Raw genomic sequence first — 21,207 nt, 5'->3', positions numbered from 1 at the left:
TGGCACAATATAGTATTCCAAAACATTACTTCAGCGTGGCTGATGCGTTCCAACAAGAAAAAAAACATGGCATGTTTTGTTAGGATATTTTCAGCAAAGATAAAAAACAGTCTGATACTCATTGTTCCATAATTTCTGCAAACACAAGTATGGGTGTAATTAGATGGATAAGCAGCATTTGCTCCCAGAGAAATGGTTGGAAAACATGAGCCTTTACTGATCTAAGTTGGAACCATCTTTTACGTTCACAAGATCTCCTTTCATCTCTTCCACTTTCTCCCAATCAAATGCATGACCACGGGGCATTTGCCTGACCCCCATCCCCAGCTATGACTGTATTTATTGGTTATGTATGATAGTTCTTGTCTCAAAACTACTCTGCCATGGTGAAGACAAATGCAAACTAGGTAAAAACACCTCATATTGTGCTTGGATAGTTGACAGACCAATGGTATAAATACTGATTTTTTAAATTGCAGGTAACTCATTCCTCCCATGTTCCTCTCAAACTCCAATCAGTACATCCAGGATCTCTCCTTCTTTGTTAACCTTTCCCACCACCATCTCCCCTTCACCACCTGGACTCATAATTAGTTACTTCTGCCTATTTGTTCATTTTCCTTCTCTCTCCCCACTTGGTTCTACTTTCCTATCACCCCCCCCCCCTTATCTGGTTCCACCTATCACCAATCGGCCTCTGACTCCACGCTTCTGCACCCCTCATGCACATGAATTCACCTACTCATCTACTATTTCACTAATTTTTCTCTATCATGTACCAGCCTCTGGTTACCGCCCACCACCACCGCCTTTTCTACAGGATGGCTATCTTCCCTCTATAGTCCCAGTGCTGATGCAGGCTCTTGACCTGAAAAGTTATTTAACCGACTTTGCTTGATCCACCGAGTTCTTAGAGCAGTTTATTTTTCCTCCATTTCCTGCAGCAGCAGTCTACTGTGTCTCCGTTCACGTTCATTCTGTCTGGATCCAAATATACACTCCTTTAAGTAAAACAATGATCGCAAATAATCGGTTTTATGTAGCCACTTTCGGACAGTTAATATTCTCCGAAGTAAACGCAAATGAGGAATATTGTAATTGAAACTTTTTTTTACAAGGAGTAAATAGAGTAGACAGCAGGCACAATGTTGGTGCTTAGATGTGTAGAATTACGGCCGTCTCAAATTCAGGGATCAATCATTCAAGATTGAGATGGAAGAAAATTATCTTCCCCTTATCCTGGTGAATTTTTGACATTTTCAGCATGAGAGTTGTGGAGGTTCATCAACAGAAAGCGATCAAGAAAGTCTGTTATTTAATGAATCATGGAATTGATTGACACCTATGTAAAAGATTATTCATGATCATGTTTAACGGTAGCAGGAGCGACGGGCCGAATGGTCTACCCGTTTTTTTGCTTCTTAAAACCGCAGATTTCATGCTCCCGCCCCGTGCGCTCGGCTCGTCCAATCATCGGCCGTCTGATTACTGCCGCCCAGCCAATGGGAGACCAACTCCGCTCCATCAATCACCAGCGGAGGGGCAGTGAGTGAGAGAGAGAGGGTCGGAAGGGGAATGAGGGGGTAGCGAGGCGACATGGCTGTGAGGGCGTTCGGTGGCCGGCGGGGAGAGACAGCTGCCTCTGGAGTCCGTCCCGCCGATCCCGGTGAGTAGCGCGGGCGAGCGGCTCGGCCGCCCGCTCACGCCGTGAAAGTTGGACTGTGAGGACGATGTGTGAGCGGCCGCTCGACGGGCGGCTGGGTTGCGTTCGGAGGGAAATGGAGGGTGGAAAGAAGTCGCATCCCCGACACCGGTGGCCGGTTGGTCGCGCGCCCCCCGCCCCCGCCCCCCCCATCCCCGCTCGCGCGCGGGGAGCCGCCCTGCCGCGTGGTGGCGTCGGGACTGCGGGTGTTTACCTTGGCCGGAGCCCCCGAGACGTTCGGTGAGCGAGCCCCGACCCCTCTGTCCCTCTTCACCTTGCCCGGCTTCCTACTAACTTACCCTCGCTCCGTGGTGTTTTCCAGAAGCCGGGGATGCGGCTCCTTATGAACTTGGCGTGCTGTTTGTCTCTGGGTGGCAGGTCTGCCCGACTCCACGCCCCCGAACTGCCTTCATGCTACATGCTGGAAATATTACAAAGTTTGTAGCATGTATTTGCCAATTTGTATGCCGCCGATAAAAGGGCTTGAGTGTTCTGGTGCCACCGCGGATAGTTCTGTTTTCCAGTCTAGGTTTTGTTTTATCCAGCTGAAGATAAAATTAATCTAAAATTGAAGCAAACAGTCTGAAACTGGATCTTCGTTTAGGCTATCTGATAATGTAGCGGGTTTAGCTACCAAAAAAAATGACTGCAGCCAAAACAACTTTTAGCACCCTGAACCGTGTTACTTAATGAGAATAGGCAGTTCAGTAAAAAATCCCTGCAGATTCAGAGCACGTGTCTTTGTTTTGCATTTGGCTGATTTTCATGGACGGTTCCTTAGGGCCGAGGGTGATTATAATTCTGTGAGTTCTGTGGTGGCCAGTGATGCCAATGTTCTGTGACGAGGGCTGGGGCTGCTTAAGAGATAATGGATACGTAGTTTAACGTGCAGTGTTGTGTTTGCTCAGCTTTTGTATCTAGAACAGCTCTTCCATTTTGATGGGGCAGAAAATTCCATTTTGTCCTGGAATACTTTGTTTTTCTTAGCATCGTGGGTTTAAGAGCATCTGCTGCTCATGTCTTAGAAGTCTAGTAGGAATCATTACTGCAAGGAAGACCAAGGGCTTTGTGCCAGGTTTGACGAGTTGATTATTGAGCTGCCGTCTTCAGATGGCCAGAGGCTACAATGTAAGGATTGAAAAATTTCTTTATTGCTGTTTGAGTCTATTGAAAGCCGGCTTGTGAGATTAAAAAAAATAAGTGTTCCATATGCTGATATTTACGATTCATTTTCTGAATGTATGTGGATGCACTATAGTTCGGTAACCCTTAGTTTATTATTGGAGTGAAGGAAATGTAGGTTTTTGGCTTGAATGAACCACATAGAGACTGGAGTTGTAGATATGGTTTATATCTTTAGTCAGCATAACTCTGTCATTCTCGAAGATCTCTTTGAGAATCTCTAGAAATATTCTCTCAGCACAAAAGTACCTTCTGGTTTTGCACTCTTTAAGCACAACAATGTATTCTTTGTAAACCTCTCTGCCTTTGATTTCCCGCTTAAGATAATCTGTGCATATACTTCAGTCAAACTTTTGATCATCCGCCCAAGTAATTCATTGACTCACTGTCCAATTTAACTTGACAGAGCTTATAAAACATTTTGCAATCATAATGTTGGTGTTTATGAAGATAGCAGCAGATTGATTACTATTTCAATAGTCACAATAGTTTATTATTTTAATGTTCTGGCTCTACGTAATTGCATATTTACAATGGAAACATATATGGACTGTTGAGAGTCTCTGTATATTGAAATACATTTGTTGCTAATCCAGGCTCAAAAATAGCCTCCTTTACAACAGTGCAGAGAGGTTCGCTCTCTGCAGGTAGTAGTGTGTAATCAAACAATTATCTTTGTCTTAGTTTGAAAACTGATTCTTGTTTTTATTAATTGGCTGCTAACACCATTCCATAATCCTGAAAAATGTCCTGTGCCTAACAGTCCCTAACAGGTGTATACTTTCCCATTTGTCCTGTCAGTTAGTTTTACTCTAACTAAACGGCAAGTATGATTGAGAAGAGTGTTAGGGCAATTGATGTAACCTGAGATTGTGTTTGTTGACATATGACAAATTGGTTCTTTGCTTAGAGGTGGAATTTTTTTAGTATTACCAAATGTATTTTAGCTTGTTCACTGTATGTGGTTTAAAAAAATTAAAATTGTGAATTATTATCACTATCTGTTATAATAGCAGTCTAGTTTGGCAGTGTTATATAGAGAAATATACTCCGTAGGAAAGTGTAGCTGCCACTATACTAAACAGTTTCTCAGTTTAATTTTAGTGTATTTTAGATAAATTAAGGATTCTTGTATAATTGTAATACTGTAAATAATAAAAGAAAGTCATTGGAAATACTGGATTTCTCTACAAGATAAATAAACTAATATTCTGTTAATCTACTGTGTTTAGGACTTTGGCAGAATTTCTGAAGTATTGCATATTATTCCAATTAACATTGCAATCTTATTCACTTCTTTGAGATGTTACACAGCTTAGTAATATAATAAATTTTCCAGTGAACCTCATAATTTTAAAGGGAGCATGAAGACTAGATTCCTGGTATGCTAGTGCAGAAATCAGTACCTGTTGAACCATGTGCCAAATTGTCAGGATTTCTGAATAATTGAATAGATGATCATAGTCTTATTTATTTGGAAATATAGTGTGGTTTAGGCCCTTCCAGTCCAATGAGCTGCACTGTTCTGCAACCCACATACATCACCTGAACAGGACAATTTACAATGACCAATTAACCTACTAATCAGTATGTCTTTGTAATGTGGGAAGAAACCCACACATTCACGTCTAGAATGTATAAACTTTCTTACAGTTGATGCTGGAATTGAACTCCAAACTCTTGACACCCCACACTGTAATAGCGTCACAATAACAGCTTTGGTAACGTGGGACCCTTATGCACACAAAATGTGCTCATTGTATTCAGCAATTTCAGTTCATCTTTGGTTAACTCCACAAAAGTTTAATATTATTATTGATTATCTTTTGCATATAATTCCATTAAATTGTTCGCATGACTCCTATCTGAATTCCAAACCGGAAGTCTTTTAAATTTACTTTGCATTATCAGGTTATATGTGTCTATTCTCTTTCCATGTCATAAAATATTGCAAATTGCTATCAAGCATGAAGCTAAATTGGACACTGAGTCAAGGCATATGACCAAAAGTTTGATCAGAAGTGTTTTTAAAGATTGTCTTGAAAGAAGGAAATCCAAGCCAATAGTTTACAAAGAGTAACATTGGAAGATGAACAATGAAGTTTTGGATTGCTTAATGTATGCTTAATCTAAGTAATTTCCTAATTACTTCTCAAAAATATTAAGTGGTTTCTTGAGCAATCTAGATGCTGAAAACTAAATATTTGCTTGTGTAATGTTAAAGGCAATCTATTAATTTGCAACAACACACACAAAATGCTGGTGGAACATAGCAGGCCAGGCAGCATCTATAGGAGAAGCACTGTTGATGTTTCGGGCCGAGACCCTTCATCAGGACTAACCAAAAGAAAAGATAGTAAGAGATTTGAAAGTAGTGGGGGGGGGGGGAATGCAAAATGATAGAAGATCGGAGGGGGTGGGATGAAGCTAAGAGCTGGAAAGGTGATTGGCGAAAGTGATACAGAGCTGGAAAAGGGAAAGGATCATGGGACGGGAGGCCTCAGGAGAAAGAAGGGGGGGGGGGAGCACCAGAGGGAGATGGAGAACAGGCAAACAACTAAATATGTCAGGGATGTGGTAAGAAGGGGAGGAGGGGCATTAACGGAAGTTAGAGAGGTCAATGTTCATGCCATCAGGTTGGAGGCGACCCAGCCGGTATATAAGGTGTTGTTCCTCCAACCTGAGTTTGGATTCCTTTTGACAGTAGAGGGAGCCATGGATAGACATATCAGAATGGGAATGGGACGTGGAATTAAAATGTGTGGGCACTGGGAGATCCTGCTTTTTCTAGCGGACCGAGCGTAGGTGTTCAGTGAAACAGTCTCCCAGTCTGCGTTGGGTCTCACCAATATATAAAAGGCCACACCGGGAGCACCAGGCGCAGTATACCACACCAGCTGACTCACAGGTGAAGTGACGTCTTACCTGGAAGGACTGTCTGGGGCCCTGAATGGTGGTGAGGGAAGAAGTGTAAGGGCAGGTGTAGCACTTGTTCTGTTTACAAGGATAAGTGCCAGGAGGGAGATCGGTGGGAAGGGATGGGGACAAGTAGACAAGGGAGTCGCGTAGGGAGCGATCCCTGCGAAAAGCAGAAAGAGTGGGGGGGGGGGGGGAGAGGGAAAGATGTGTTTGGTAGGGGATCCTGTTGGAGGTAGCGGAAATTACGGAGAATTATACGGTGGACCTGGAGGCTGGTGGGGTGTTAGGTAAGGACAAGGGGAACCCTATCCTGAGTGAGGTGGCGGGTGGATGGGGTGAGGGCAGATGTGCAGGAAATGCTCTATTAATTTGCATCTCCCCTGATCTTCTGTGTATATATATAAAAAAAAGTTTGTGGTTTGATTTGGGTAAATAAATGGTGAATGTGTCAATTTAGTTATGAACATATTTAAGAACAGGAGTTGGCCATTTGACATCTTGAGCCTACTTTGCCATTCACTAAGATCATGTTTGGTCTGATTGTTATTAAACTCTGTATTCTTGCTTATTTTCACTAAACTCCCCCACCCCACTTAACCAACCTTTGCTACTCAAGAATCTTATCTACCCTCCCACCCTGTAAATATTCAAAGTCGTTGGATCTGGCAATGATATTGTCCAGATGGTTCTTTGGAAGCACAAATCTTATGGTTATAGCCATTTTATTGGATGACCATCATAGTACATACAATATTAGCCTGCACCTGCCAAACAAGTAACACAACAACGAACAAGTAAAGAGAAAGGTTTAAAAAAAAGAGAACAGACCTCATGTTCTTTTTATACTGCAAACTGGTTGAAGCTGGTTAGATAACAGTCTGTGAAATGCGGACAGTCTTAAACTGCCATGACATTTAGGTTTACAAAGAAACTACAGAAGTAATCAACCAACTATCTACTGAAAATTTAGACAAACTACTGATTATGTACACACTTAAGCACAGATAAAGAAAGTTAAACTACAAGAAAGTAACAATTTAATCCAACAAAGTCTGTGATTCCACTGCCCTTTTGAGGAAGAGTTGAACACTTGAAGAAAAACTCTTGAAGAAAAACATCTGTCATTTCATTTTCTTCTAAAAACAGTCTCCACATCCATCCCATCAAGACTCTTTAGTCGATCTAGCCCCAACTCCCTCTTCTAAATTCCACTAGATAAAAGTCTTGCTTATTCAGTCATGTATAACCTGCCCAGCCCCAAACTTTGTCTGAACTGCTTCCAACACATTTTCATCCAATCTTTAATAAGGTTACCAGTATTTACTAAGATCCTATATAATTGAGTTGGATCAAAGGATTTGTATTTGAGAATAACATTATTTTCCCAGCTACTTTCTCTACCTGTATGCTAGTCTTTTGATGAATACCATATATTCCAGAGAATAAGCCGACCCCCCCAATTTCAAGTTTAAAAAAGTGACTTTTTCATGTTACCCTTGTATAAGCTGACCTTTGTTGTAGAGGTTTTTGATTTAACCAGAAAAGATCACAAGATCTCACAGGTCGGTACTCAGCTTTGCCGGATCCGGACCCTGGAAATTTTGTGAACCAGTACCTGCTAAGAAAACAGGCCTACACATTGTAGAGCATTATAGACGAATTCTTATATATAAATCAGGGAGAGAAATTTTGGATTAGGTTTCCAATAGAAAAGAATCCTCCGAAATGTAACCCCCGTGAAACCATTTAGCACCCATCGCAATTTTGTTAAAACGTAACATGGGGTGGCAGGGTCATTACATGTCCTCAGTATTGAGTTTGCGACTACCACGTACCAAAGGTTATAACAAGTGCGATATGATGCTGGCTTCAAGCTGAAAGTTGTTGATTTTGCTAAAGGAACGAATAATTCTGCAGCTGCTAAGAAGTTTAGTGTAAACGAGAGAGTGACAGAGTGGAGAAAGGCAGAGGACACGCTGAGTGAAATACCAAAGATGAAATGTGCAAACTGCGGGAAAACATGCCAGTGGCCAGAACTGGAAGAAAAAATTTGAGTGAATCACCAGCGATCGTCAGGATACATCGTTACCAGAGAAATGATTCAAGTTCAAGCGTTGAAATGGGACGAGAAACACAGTGAGGTCAGCGAAAATTTCAAAGCTACCCGAAGTTGGTGCACCTGATTTATGAATAGACGTGATCTTGTATCGAGACAAAAAACAAAGACTGCTCAGAAAATTACCACGGGGTATTGTTTACGTTCAAGAACACTGCTGGATGGACAAAATGAGTTGCTTGAAGTGGGTTAAAGAGGTGTGGCGTTGATGTCCCAAAGATGTCAGGAAGTAAAAGTCGCTACTTGTCTGAGGCAAGTTCAAAGCGCACTTGTCAGGTGAGACAAAAGCAGCACTGAAAGCTGAAAATATGGACATTGCAGTCATCCCCTGTGGTTTGATGTCTGTGCTCCAGCCACGAGATGAGTTTCAACAAAGCAAAGAATTCATGGGTTGACAATGGAACCAATTTGACTCAAAAACAGTCAGAAAATACGACCTGTCTTCCTTCGTGTACTAATTTTTCCAAAATTGGCACCCTCTGTATAAGCCAACCCCCTAATTTTAGGGCCTAATTCTCTGCTTATACACCAGAATTTACGGTAATGCATTTAGATACCCAGGTTTTTCTGCATCTTGGAGCTCTGCAGTCTTTCGCCTTGATGTAGGAAAACTAAAATCCAACCACTCACTCTATGCTGCTGGGCTAGCAGACTATATTGGACTACTGCTAGTTTAATTAATATTGCAACATGCTTTTAATTCACACTTTTTTCCAACTTGTTACAATATATTTTAATATTTTCCAGTGAATCCATTGAGATTAAAAGGAGCATGGGATCAGGACCCTGGTATGTTCAAGTGAACCCAGGAACTGAAACCTTGGTGTATTTTTAAGTGGAACTTAAGAATCAGAATCTGGTGGACCATTGAGATTTCAAAACAATAAATTATGGTGGAGTTTTGCTTGATTGCTTTTATTTTTGTAGCTTCTTGTGTATACTCTTCAGTAGCTTGCTTTTTGTATCATCAGTACCTATAGCAACCAGAGCTTTGCTTTCATCCAAACACATTGTAAAAAATCTGAGGCCTTTGATCCATTCTCTCACTGACCATGAGTTTTTATTCATTTCAGTAATGTGATGTGTAGCCTTATCAAGCACCTTTTGAAAATCAAAATATTGTTCATTCAAGGGTTCCTCTCTATCCAGAGCACAGTACTTTTTTAAATAATTGTTTTGAAATGGTTTTAATTTCAGTTTATTAAGAAGCTGGGGCAAAGTCGTTGGTATGCTCTGAACCATAAATGGCTCTGTTAAATGGGGTTACAATTAATAAAGCTCATGGAGAAGCTAGTTAACTATAATTTGTAGCATTTGTATTTTCTTAATGTCTAGGAGTATTTCACAAGTAAAATTAAGGATGTATTCGGATTAGTAACTCAGCACTTAGTTAAAGTTAAATTTTAATGAGATCCCTATTGAAGAGATTTTGAAGCTCAACTTGGGCAGTTGTGATGGTTACAGAGAAAGGGAAAAGTGGAATGAGCATAATTTGAATAAATTTTAAAACTCCAGCTACAGACAATCTGGTCTAGGAGCTTGATGGGTTAGCATCATCTGTGGTAGAGCTGAAGGAATTGTTGATATTCTGGTCATCTACAGTCTCTTGTATCTCCCTTTAAAAATTGCAGGAATTTTAAATGACTTTATTACTTACATCCTTCATATACATGAGTAAATGTTTACGTTGTGTCTCTGTCTAAATGTGCAATTTATGGTAATTTATGATAGTATGTACAACAGGATAGTCAATATAACATAGTAATACATTGTGTCAGCATGAGTTAAGCTTTCTGATGGCCTGGTGGAAGAAGCTGCCCAGAGCCTGTTGGTCCTGACTTTTATGCTGCAGTATGGTTTCCTGGATGGTAGCAGCCGGAGCAGTTTGTGGTTGGGGTGACATGGGTTTCCAAAGATCCTTCGGGCCCTTTTTACACACCTGTCTTTGTAAATGTCCTGTGAATAGTGGGAAGTTCACATCTACAGATGCTCTGCAGAGTCCAGCGATTGAGGGAGGTACAGTTCCCATACCAGGCAGTGATGCAGCCAGTCAGGATGCTTTCAATTGTGCCCCTACAAAAAAAGTTCTTAGGATTCGGGGCCCACACCAAACTTCAGCTGTCTGAGGTGAAAGAGGTGCTGTTCCTTTTTCACCACACAACTGGTATGTAAGAACATAAGACATAGGAGCAGGAGTAGGCTATCTGGCCCATCGAACCTGCCCTGCCATTCAATAAAATCATGGCTGATCTGTCCATAAACTCGGCTCCATCTACCTGCCTTTTCCCCATAATGCTTAATTCCCTTACTGTGTAAAACCTATCTAACTGTTTCTTAAATATATTTAGTGAGGAAGCCTCAACTGCTTCCCTGGGCAAAGAATTCCACAGATTCACCACTTTCTGGGAAAAACAGTTTCTCCTTATCTCTATCCTAAATCTTCTCCCTGAATCTTGAGGCAATGTCCCCTAGTTCTAGTCTCACCTACCAATGAAAACAACTTCCCTACTTCTGTCTTATCTATCCCTTTCAAAATTTTGTATGTTTCTAGAAAATCCCCACTCATTCTTCTGAACTCCAGAGAGTATAGTCCCAGGCGATTCAAACTCTCAATCACATGAGAGGATTAGTTAATATGGAGGCTAATAAAGTGTCAGAAAGATGGCTATGGGTTAAGATTCATGGGCAGGTTTGAGTGTGCATGAGTAGACAATCAAAGGCTGAAGAGGGGTTTGAGGGATTGTTAACATTTCAAGAGGGTGCCATTCATGATTCTTTATTAAGATCAAAGTTGTTATATTGCCAGATTTGCTTTGGAACTCAGACTTGCAACAAAATATTACATAAAAACAACTATGTATTTTAAGTTAGTGAACATGAAAGTGAAATTCAAGAGCAAATGAATCACAGTTTCAGCCAGGTATCTCGGAGGAAGAGAAAAATAATATTGGAATGGATGGTGGGATTTTACTGAATTTGAGCGAGGCACAATTTTAACAGAAGAGATCTTTTTGCTGAACATGGCAACAGCCTGCCATAGTTTTAATCTACATTGTAGCATGTCCCTGTGTTTTGAAGTCTATTACAATATAAATGGGAATTATGATTTTTATTTATTGTTATAAAAATACAGCTAACTCTTTGGTGGTCTGAACTGTTAAAAGCAGAACTTCAACAATATTTGAGTATTTTGAATCTGGTTTTGGTTATGCCTGTAACATTTTTCTCCAAAAACTGTTTATAATGTATATGGTCTTGGCTTTATCTCTGGAGTTTTGTCCAACAACATCTCAGCCTTTTAGAAGAAAATGTGCATTTACAAATGAAACTTCATTGTTATCATTTGCAGTGCAAAATAAATTGAAGAATAACATGTCTTGTTTGATTAACTGAGATGAAAAGTTTCATTTGTGTGATGAAATCTGTTTTAGATATTCTTAACTGTAATTTAAATTCATTAATTTTTGTTTTTCTTTCAGATGTACATGCCCCTGTATTTTTGGTGCCTTGGAATTGATGTAAACAAAATTACAGGAAACTATTTTGGACATTTGAATCAATATCTCTTATAGTTGTAATATTTCAAAATGATAGGCAAATTAAAACACAACTTACTTTTAGTATGTTTAATGATCAGTTCACTAACAGTGTTTTACCTGGGCCGTTATGCATTAGAATGCCACCATAACATAGATCACAACCATAAACATCCCAACATGTTAGCTAACGGAAGATCATTAAGTTATGTTTCAGGAACTGGATTCAAAAATAATTCAAAAAGATTTGTGTACAACAAAGACATGCCATTAATATTTATTGGAGGAGTTCCAAGAAGTGGCACCACACTCATGAGGGCCATGCTTGATGCTCATCCTGATGTTCGCTGTGGGGAAGAGACTAGGGTTATTCCAAGAATCCTGGCAATGAAGCATATGTGGAGCAAATCTGGCCGAGAAAAGCAGCGATTGGATGAAGCTGGAGTAACAGATGAAGTGCTGGATTCAGCCATGCAAGCCTTTTTACTAGAAATAATTGTGAAACATGGAGAGCCTGCTACATACTTGTGCAATAAAGATCCATTTGCCCTTAAATCATTGACATACTTAAGTAAAATTTTTCCAAATGCCAAATTCATTCTAATGATACGAGATGGTCGTGCTTCAGTTCACTCTATGATTACTCGGAAAGTTACCATAGCGGGTTTTGATCTCAACAGTTACAGAGACTGCTTGACCAAATGGAACCGTGCCATTGAGACTATGTACAACCAGTGTTTGGAAACTGGATTTAATAAATGTTTGCCAGTACATTACGAACAACTTGTTTTACATCCAGCAAAATGGATGAGAAATGTTCTACAGTTCCTGGACATACCTTGGAATACAGCAGTATTGCATCATGAAGAAATGATAGGAAAAGTGGGTGGTGTTTCTCTTTCTAAGTAAGTATAAGTTTAAAGCTTACGTAATTGTAGATTTTAATGAGAAGCAATTTGAAAATAGTATTCTTTTTAATAATTGCCATCAGTGAAACATAAAAACAAAATTTGTTTTGTGAACCTCCAGATTGTCTTTGTGATTACAGGGGCATTGTCAAGAAGCAACTCTAATCCTATTGTAAACCTTGTTATGATCAGTTTTCTACAATATCTACAGTTATTTGTTTTAAGAGTGTTATGATAATTTAGTTAACTATAACTCATATTTTGGATATGAGTATATTTTTGGTTAAACTTATTCTTTGCTTTAATTCTTTACACTCTTTTGTGCCAACATAAGCACAGAATTCAACTAATTTGAGTTTTAAAGAGTAAAAGAACTATTTGATCCAATTCATCAGAACTTCCACACTTGTAAATAATTCATTTTTTCACTTGTATTTCAGTGTTCAGTTTAACTAATTTATTTTTAGGGGGAAATTGAAATAACTTGTAACAAATGATCTGAGAAACCTTAATTAACTAAGCTCTTATTGTAGTTATTTTTCTTCATTCCCAAATCAATATATGCCTCATTTTCTTCCTTATAAAAGATTGAGTTGCATATTAAGTCCAGAAATGTAATTGCATACAATAGAGTTTCAAGCAAATATATATATATATAATTAGCCTGGATTTTTATGGTTAGCAGTTAAGAACAGACTTTTTCACTCACCTCCATAGATCCAGTGGCTTCTGTTGAATGGGTTTCCTTTATTTGGTAGTGCAGTCTGAAATGTTCCATAAAGTCTTCTTGGCTTATACCTATGGTAATACATTTAAGCAGGCTGACCATCCTGTTCAATTGGATTTTTACACAACCAACCAAAGAAGTTAACATGTGAGTTTTAATGAAAGCCTTTCATTTGTATTAGACCTTTTTACAGCCTTTTCAGAATTTTATGAAGTTTTTTGATAACAGTATGAACACCATTTGTGATGTAGAAAATGTAGCAGGTAATTACATCTCCAAAAAAAACAAACCAGTATAATCATAGTGTTTTGAAGAAGGGACAGTATTTACTGTGTTGTTCAAAGTATTGCTTTGGAAGTCCTTCCATCCTTTGGGATGACATATCATCTGTTCAGGTTCATCAAGCAATTAGTGTGGGAAATGGTATCTTGATCTTTATTCTAAGAGGATTTGAGGATAATTATGTAAGTCTCCTACTCCAATTGTATAGGTTTCTGTGAATCCATATTTGGATTATTATTGTACGATGCTGATTTCCCCACCTATGGAAAAATGTATTTGTGATGAGAACCGTCAGTAAGGTTACATCAGATTGGTTCCTAAGGTAGTAAGCTTGTTCTATGAGGAGAGGTAAACTGACCATCCTGTGCTCCTGAGCATAGAAAAATGATTGAGCACATCCTAGTCTTGTAATGGGGCTTTGGCCTAGATTTAAGAAAACATTACAAATAGGAGAAAATCTGCAGATGCTGGAAGTCTGATTAACACACACAAAATGCTGGAGGAACTCAGCAGGCCAGGTAGCATCTATGGGGGAAAAGCATAGTCGACTTTTCGGGTGGAAATGTCAACTATGCTTTTTTTCCATAGATGCTGCCATGACTGATCTTGGAACACTGCTTTACCGAAATGCTGTTACTTGTTCAGGAGGAAGAACGTAAATAAGTGCAGGAATAGATTTTTTTCGCTTCTAAAGTCTGCTCTGCCATTCAATATGATTAAAACCAATTGACTCGACACTTGATTCGATTTTCTTGCCTGTTCCCCATAACCTTTAGCTTCTCTAGATTAGAGATTGTATGATTAATACTATGGGAATCGAATTGGCCATGAACTTGAGATTTTCATTATTGTTAGGTTCACGTTTAAAAATAGTGGTTATATGGTACAAATAGGTCATTATTTTAAAGAAAAATAGCATTCTGTAGTCACATATGCAAAAATTAAAGTATGACCTGAAACCATGTGATGTCTATTTGTTCAACAGTATTAATTGCAGTTGTGTGATGTCATGTACAGTTCAGATAGGTCTTTCAACATAAAGAAACAAACTACAACAAATTCAGAGTGGATCACGTTATTAATGCATTTATTACTTGCAAGGGGAGACGTACTTCCAACCAAGTTTCATCTGGAAATGTTGCTCCATTCAACATTACAGTCCTGTTATCTTCAGCCTTATCTCATTCTCACGTTTGATCTTTAGAAGTTTCCAACTTGCTTGCTAGTTAACAAACAAACACTCCGCCCAAAAAAATAATTACCTGTTATCAAAGAAAATAGTTCCCATGTAACACAAACACAGTTGTAAGTTTTTTCACCCAACCAGCAAAGCACTAAAGAATTTCATAGACCCCAGTTCATTACATTTTACAGAAGTTATAAATTTATAGACTCGTGTTACAAATATGTTTACACATTCTCTCTTTTTTGTATTTTCATGATAACACCATAATCATCAAAAACACAATTGTTAAGGTATGAGTGCAATACTCAAAATTATTTTGAATATTCAAATAATGATACAGCTTTAGTTAAAATCCCCTTTTCCTAGTCTGGATCAATGGGTACCCATTTTCAATTTACTCTCCTCCTTAGTCCTATACTGCACATAAACCACAAAAGAATAACAACTATTATTATATGAATGGTTATACCATAATGTAGGACGGTCACCCCTCATACTCTTCCTGGAGTGTTATAATTGTGAAACTGTTGTCCCATTTTTGTAATCTATTCGATGGCCTCTCTGATATGATCTGCAAAGTGAGTTATGTCTTTGGATTCATCTGGCATCTAAATGTAACATTCTTGTCCATTCAGACCACACATGCCTCCTTTCTTGGATAAAACACTGTCCAAAGGTTTTTGCAATGCTACTAAACGGACTGCCACCAATTATTCCAACAATTTAGATATTGCTTGTTGGGTTTGAGTGAGAGCATATGAAGTCTCATTTGCTAACTCTTCTAGTGCTGATGTCATGTTAATCACTTCTTGTACTTTACTAGTTCCATAGTCAAGTGTTACCTTCCCCAAGACAACACTAAGTCCTTTTACTCTGAGGTTAGCATTGTCTGATGGAGGTATGTGCCATCTGCTAAAGCACTCATTTCCAAATTTATATCCCCATCTTCCCCCCAGTGACATTCTGGCTGCACCAATAAAGGAAGGAAGGGGTTTATGTTTCTGAGAGCTAGCTTCGTTGTACCAGCATACTTAGAGCAGAGGGCTTGGACCTATTAAAGTAACAGTTTACCTCTTCCACTACAGGGGCACGGGTAAGAAAAAGCATACCCACTTCCACGTGCCTGGAAATACATGCAAACCTAGCAGTTTAGGATGTTGGTCCTGTTTGCACGTTTGCCAGTCAATCACAAGAAAGTGTTAGTGGCAGTTGCTACTGTCAGAGAAGAGATAAGGGCTTATCTACCCACTGTCATTAGGATTCCCAGTGGTTTTATTTGTTTCACATCATCATTGAGAAGCATGAATTCACGACGGCTTTTCTTTTACCTTAAACGCTGTATTAGTAACCAACAATTCCTGAAATGGTCCTTCAAGTCAAGGTTTCAAAGAATTCTTTCTCTTTTTAAATGTCCACACCACCGCATAATCGCCAAGCTCAATAACGTGGCACTTAGCATTTGCAAATGTTTGCTTTAGTCCAGTTTCCTCACACTTCTTGCTGAGTTACTGTTAAATTGTTGTATTCATCCTTTCCATGAAGCCCTCGACAGAATCAAAATGTTGATTTACCTGTAAGGCTTTGCATATTTTATTACTTTACCAGTGAAATGGGTGCTGTTGTTGCTAGTTAGTTTCCAGGGATCCCAAATGGCAGGATTATTTCCTTTAACAAACATTTTGCTACTGTAACTGCATCACCCTTTCTACAAGGAAATACTTTATGCCAGTGTGAGAACACATCAATAATGAATAATACATATTTACACCCTTTACATTAAGACAATTCAATAAAGTAAGTGTAAAAAAAAGGCCATCTGATGGCAGGGTATGAACCCCTGTTACTTATATCAGTTTTCCAGGATCCTGCAAGGTACATCTCGCATCTCATACCTTGTCTATGGATTTGCTTTGGAACTTGAGATACTCCAGGGTTATGACAGATTTAGTTTATTTAATTAATCATTCCCTTCTTCCCCGCATGTGTGAACTTGTGAACACATTGGGCAATCCACAGTACCAAATTACCTAGGGCCACAATGGGTTAATTGGAGTGAAGCTGCATACTATCATTGCTGCTTACATTTTTTCCCAGCTTTTCCCATTTTGTTACATAAAGCTCAACAGTCAACAAGGAAAATTAAATCAACAATGGGAGTATCAGTAAGGTCCACACGAGGTTTTATTACTTATGTAACAGTTTTCACAGCAACATGGATTGTGTCTTTCCTCAGTAGGGAGAAGTGGCCAAGAGAGTTGCAAAGCAAGTAATTCTAACATTTGGACTTATTAATGACTCGATTTCATACTTAATTTGCCTAGTGGAGATGAGCTGTTGTGTGGTGCAATGAGTCAGCATTTACTGAACAGCAAGGCAAGAGGCTGCATCTGCTGGAAGAAATCTGATAAACCTCTGGCTATTGGGTCTGTGCACTGAAATTAAAAAATTGGCCTTTGTCGTTCTGTGTAATTCTTGAGTCAGTGAAATGAACAAACCATTCATGGAGAAAAAAAAAGGTGAAACTCCTTTCTATAATCTGGGAGGCCCAAAGTTGAGAAAAATATCATGGCTTTTATATGTTCAAATGCTTTCTCAGTTTCTGGGGTATAATGTGTTTGGTTGACTGGGAAAAAAATATTTTCTGGAGATGGCTAACCATAGAGTCATAATCTAATATCCACTGTTTGTAATACCCAGTCAACCCAAGAAATCGTTCATTTCCCTATGAGTCATTGGCTGCTTGGCTTTAAGATTTGGGTTGAAGTGATAGTTAATCTATGGCCTTGTATCCTAAGATAGGGTATGTCCCTGATAAGTAACTTTTGGTTGTACAATCTATAGTTTCTGCTTTGTTGCATTTATGCCCTTTCTTAGCTAGTTTATGTAAAAGGTAGAGGGATTCCTGCTCACAGATCTTTGCTTGGGGAGGTTGACAGAGGTTTTCCACGCACTCTGTTAGAGTAGAGACCCCAGGGAAACACCTTACCACCTTCCATTTGCACATTACACCAAAACTATTTTTCAAGAAATCTCAAACTCAGTCAATATGTCAAAATTCTTGGCAACATAATATTCTATAAATGAAAGCAGTCTTATTATTAAAGCAAATTTTAGAATTGCTCTTAAAGATACTTGAATCGTTCCAAAAGTCTTAATTTCAAATAGCTAATTTAATTGCCTTCCAATTTGCAATCTACTCCAAATGCCCATTTTCCTCAGAAATCTGGAATATAGATGCAAAAATTTTTACTTCAACTCAGATTACATCTGGCCAGTATGGAATCGTTGTTTTTCTAAAATTAGTTCCATGAAAAATAGAAACACAACCCCAAGAGGTAACAGGCAAGACAAGACAAAACAAAACAAAAAAAGCATGTTTGTGCTATTCTTCCTTGAAGTAACTTCAAAATTTAAAATATCCACCATGGAAGGCTTTCACATTTTTTTTTCAAAGGACCAAAGAAGAGAGAGGAAAAGAACTGGGCGGTTGGGGGCACATGTTAATACATTGGTGCCACCTTTTAAAGGCACAGTTTCTTAAAACAGCATTTTTCTCTTTCTCTCACTCAAATGAACTCAGTTGTGGCCATATTTTACATGCAAAACCATTCACACGTTAAATCATTTCAAAAAATCTCTTGTTCTTAAGGGTTAAATCATTACCTCAATATTCTGTTACAATTCAACATCATTGAGGAAATGTGTTACTCCAAGACTCTAAAAGAACTGTTGGAAGTTATTCATCATGCACTGGTAAACATTTAACAAGTTTAAAGCAGGAAATACCCACATTAACCAAAATTCCAAAATATTCTGACTGACCCTTTTGTAACTCCAATCTCTGATTTTTATTAGGATTTAAATTGTATTAACTGTTTGCTCTACAGTTCCGTGCATAAAGACCCACATTGCCACAGCTGAAACAGCAGATTTGGAGTCAGATAACAGCTTCATTGATTAGTTGAAGGCACACTCCAGCGCTGTGTTACTTCCCCCTCTATAATGACCTGCATTTCCCCACACAATATCCCATGTATTTTCAGGAATGGAAAATACTTTCGCTGCCTCCAGAGTATTCTTAAAGTTTAAAATCTAACTTCCATACTTCCTTCTCCCATGCGGTAGTCATTTGCCTCAGTATGTGTAGGGTCACTGGGAGAAAACAGTTCCAAAATCTTCCTAAATCTATTGGTACAATGAGACATTTGTGTTCCTAACTATGTGTTTATGGTTCTGGCTCTAAATGATCTTGACCTAATGTTCATCCATGCAACCCTGGAAACACCATCCACAAATGCAAGGGGGTGTTCTCCTTTCCTCTGGTAACATTTATGTAACCCATCTATTTGGGCCTCCATTATTATTACCTACAACAATCAGTGTTGCATACTTTCTAATTCATCATTTATTTCCCTAGAATGTCACTGTGCTTCTGGCAAAGCGGAGTGTACGTTCAGATGCAAGCGCCTTACAATCAATTTCCTTTCCTCATTTATCGCTTAGACTTGTGTTTTGCTCTCTGGTAACCAATTACGTGGAACAACTGTCTAGAATAATCCTAGTGCACATGTGTCCCAATATTCTTAACAATATCCCTTTGGCTGCAGTATCCTGAATGAAGTAGTCTATGTTACATTTAGATTTCGATATTCTGTGCAGCTCCTTCCTCTAATAGTAACTGGGTGGGGGGGGGGAGGGAGGGAATCCTCATCATCATATCTGGTTACCTTATCTGCTATATTGTTCCAATCCCTATTTCCATATTCATCATCATCCCCTCTTTCAGATCCAAAAGCACATTTTATTCCTCTCTGTGGAGCAAATTGGCTCTGCAGCTTTTGTACCTGCTTTAAACACTTTGTATGTTTTCCACTGTTACTTTTTCTTTTCATGTGCTGATTTCTCATTCAGCATTAGGGAAAGATGCACCCTGCCCCATCTTTTACTTCTACTTCTATTCATATTTACCAATATTCCAACTACTTACTACTTACCAGTGTTCACTACAGAGTCCTGTAGGGTTTAATAAATTTAATTATTTAGTTCCGGTGCCTGGTATCCCTGACACCCTTTCATTATTAGATAGTTTACTTATTTCCTTTCTCATATTAACTTAGAAAAAATTCATGCATCCCCAATGCTAGGTCACCCTGTGTAAGTGTTCCTGACACAAAAAAAAAATCCAGTATTTGTACATGTGTCCCAGGTGCTAGGTTGAGCTGTGTAAGTGTCCCAGACACTAACAACTACCCAATATATTAATGCACATCTTTCATGCATCCCAAATGCTAGGTTGACCTCTTAGTTAAAGTTTCTGTCGTCATGACGAATGCGTCGGAATCATGACGAGAGAAACTCAATACCATAGCATTGATCGGAGTGTATAGGGCAAAAGCGAGTCAAAACCAAAAGTCTAACTGCCAAGGGTAGAAAATTTACTTTTCATTTGTGAGGAGTTCCCCTTGGCAGTTCTGTTCTCAGAATTTTCAGTGTCATCGTTGCACCTAGATAAGTGATCTTGGTGAAACCTCCAAATTCTGTAGTGTACAGTTCAGCTAGGTCTTCCAATATTTTTTAAAAAACAAACTATTACAAATTACAAAGTGGAACACATTTACTATTTTACTTGCAAGGGGAGATGTACTTCCAGCCAAGTTTCATCTGGAAATATAGCTCCCATCTTCTGTTTCTGTTTTTATACTTTTTTAAAACAAAGAGCGGTGATTAGGTTGCTCCATTCCGTAATGTTATATTCCACTGATGTTTTCATCCTTATCTCATTCTCATATTGATCTTTGGTTGTTTCCAACCTGTTTTTCCTGTCATCAAACATCCCCTCTGGCCATAAAACATTTGCCTGTCATCAAAGAAAATAGTTTGTTCCCGTATAACACAGTTGTAAGTTTTCTCATCCAAACCAGAAAAGCACATTAAGATTTCATAGACCTTGTTTTGTTATAAATTCATAAAGACTTCAGGGTTATAGATATTTCCAGTGACCATATCAACATAATGGACAAAAGCAGATTCTGCTACCAAAATCTGGGAAAGAACAAGGAGGGATGAGACTATAAAATAAACTGCTGTATAAACTGTATCTGGTATATCGGTTTTTACTTTACAATGGTGTGTGAAGAGCCACAGAGCTAGGATAAACAGTACCAGTAATGAAGTTGAGGAGAGATCATAGTTCAATGGTTCCATTTAATGTCAGAGAAATGTATATAATGTACATCCTGAAAATCTTGTTCAAAGGTACGATTTCTCAGACCCACGAAAATAGATATGCCGCAAAGATTGAGTGACTGTAAAAACAGTAGAACCTCAAAGCCCCTCTACTAACCCCACCCATACCCAAGCTGCAACAAAACAATGACCCTCCCCCTCCCCACTTCAGCCACCAAGCAAGCAGTAGCAAAGTCCCTGAGAGACCATGATCTGCAGAACAACAAAAAACAATCATTCACCAACAATTCAACATACCATAGGTTCTCTCTGCCCCCCCAATAAAGGGACAGAGAGGTGCCCCTTTCCACAGAGAGGAAAGATGTAACAAAACTGTTTTGTGATGATAAAGTCTGTCTGTCGAGTTGCTTTTTTCTGAATTCTCTGACTCTAGAATCAACAGCGAAGTCTTTCCCCACCAACG

At 38.9% G+C, this 21,207-nt stretch overlaps 1 protein-coding gene across 7 annotated transcripts in view; it reads left to right on the top strand.

The window, feature by feature from the left end:
- The first annotated feature begins 1,362 nt into the window (after positions 1–1,362).
- Positions 1,363–21,207, top strand: part of LOC132395978 (protein-tyrosine sulfotransferase 1-like) — a 128,497-nt gene continuing 108,652 nt past the window's right edge. For 2 of the 7 annotated variants that reach the window (XM_059973232.1, XM_059973231.1), the window contains exons 1-2: positions 1,388–1,666; positions 11,399–12,360. In XM_059973232.1, the coding sequence (XP_059829215.1) occupies positions 11,507–12,360 (854 nt within the window). In that variant the 5' untranslated portion in view covers positions 1,388–1,666; positions 11,399–11,506. Of the gene's footprint in view, positions 1,667–1,789; positions 1,943–11,398; positions 12,361–21,207 lie in introns of those variants that run through there. The other 5 variants (XM_059973235.1, XM_059973229.1, XM_059973233.1 and 2 more) reach the window with 5 other exon arrangements.

Source organism: Hypanus sabinus, chromosome 6 (assembly GCF_030144855.1).
Source record: "Hypanus sabinus isolate sHypSab1 chromosome 6, sHypSab1.hap1, whole genome shotgun sequence".
Taxonomy (NCBI): Eukaryota; Metazoa; Chordata; class Chondrichthyes; order Myliobatiformes; family Dasyatidae; genus Hypanus; species Hypanus sabinus.
Note: the sequence above shows the minus strand (reverse complement) of the source record. Positions and strands in the feature narration are given on the sequence as shown.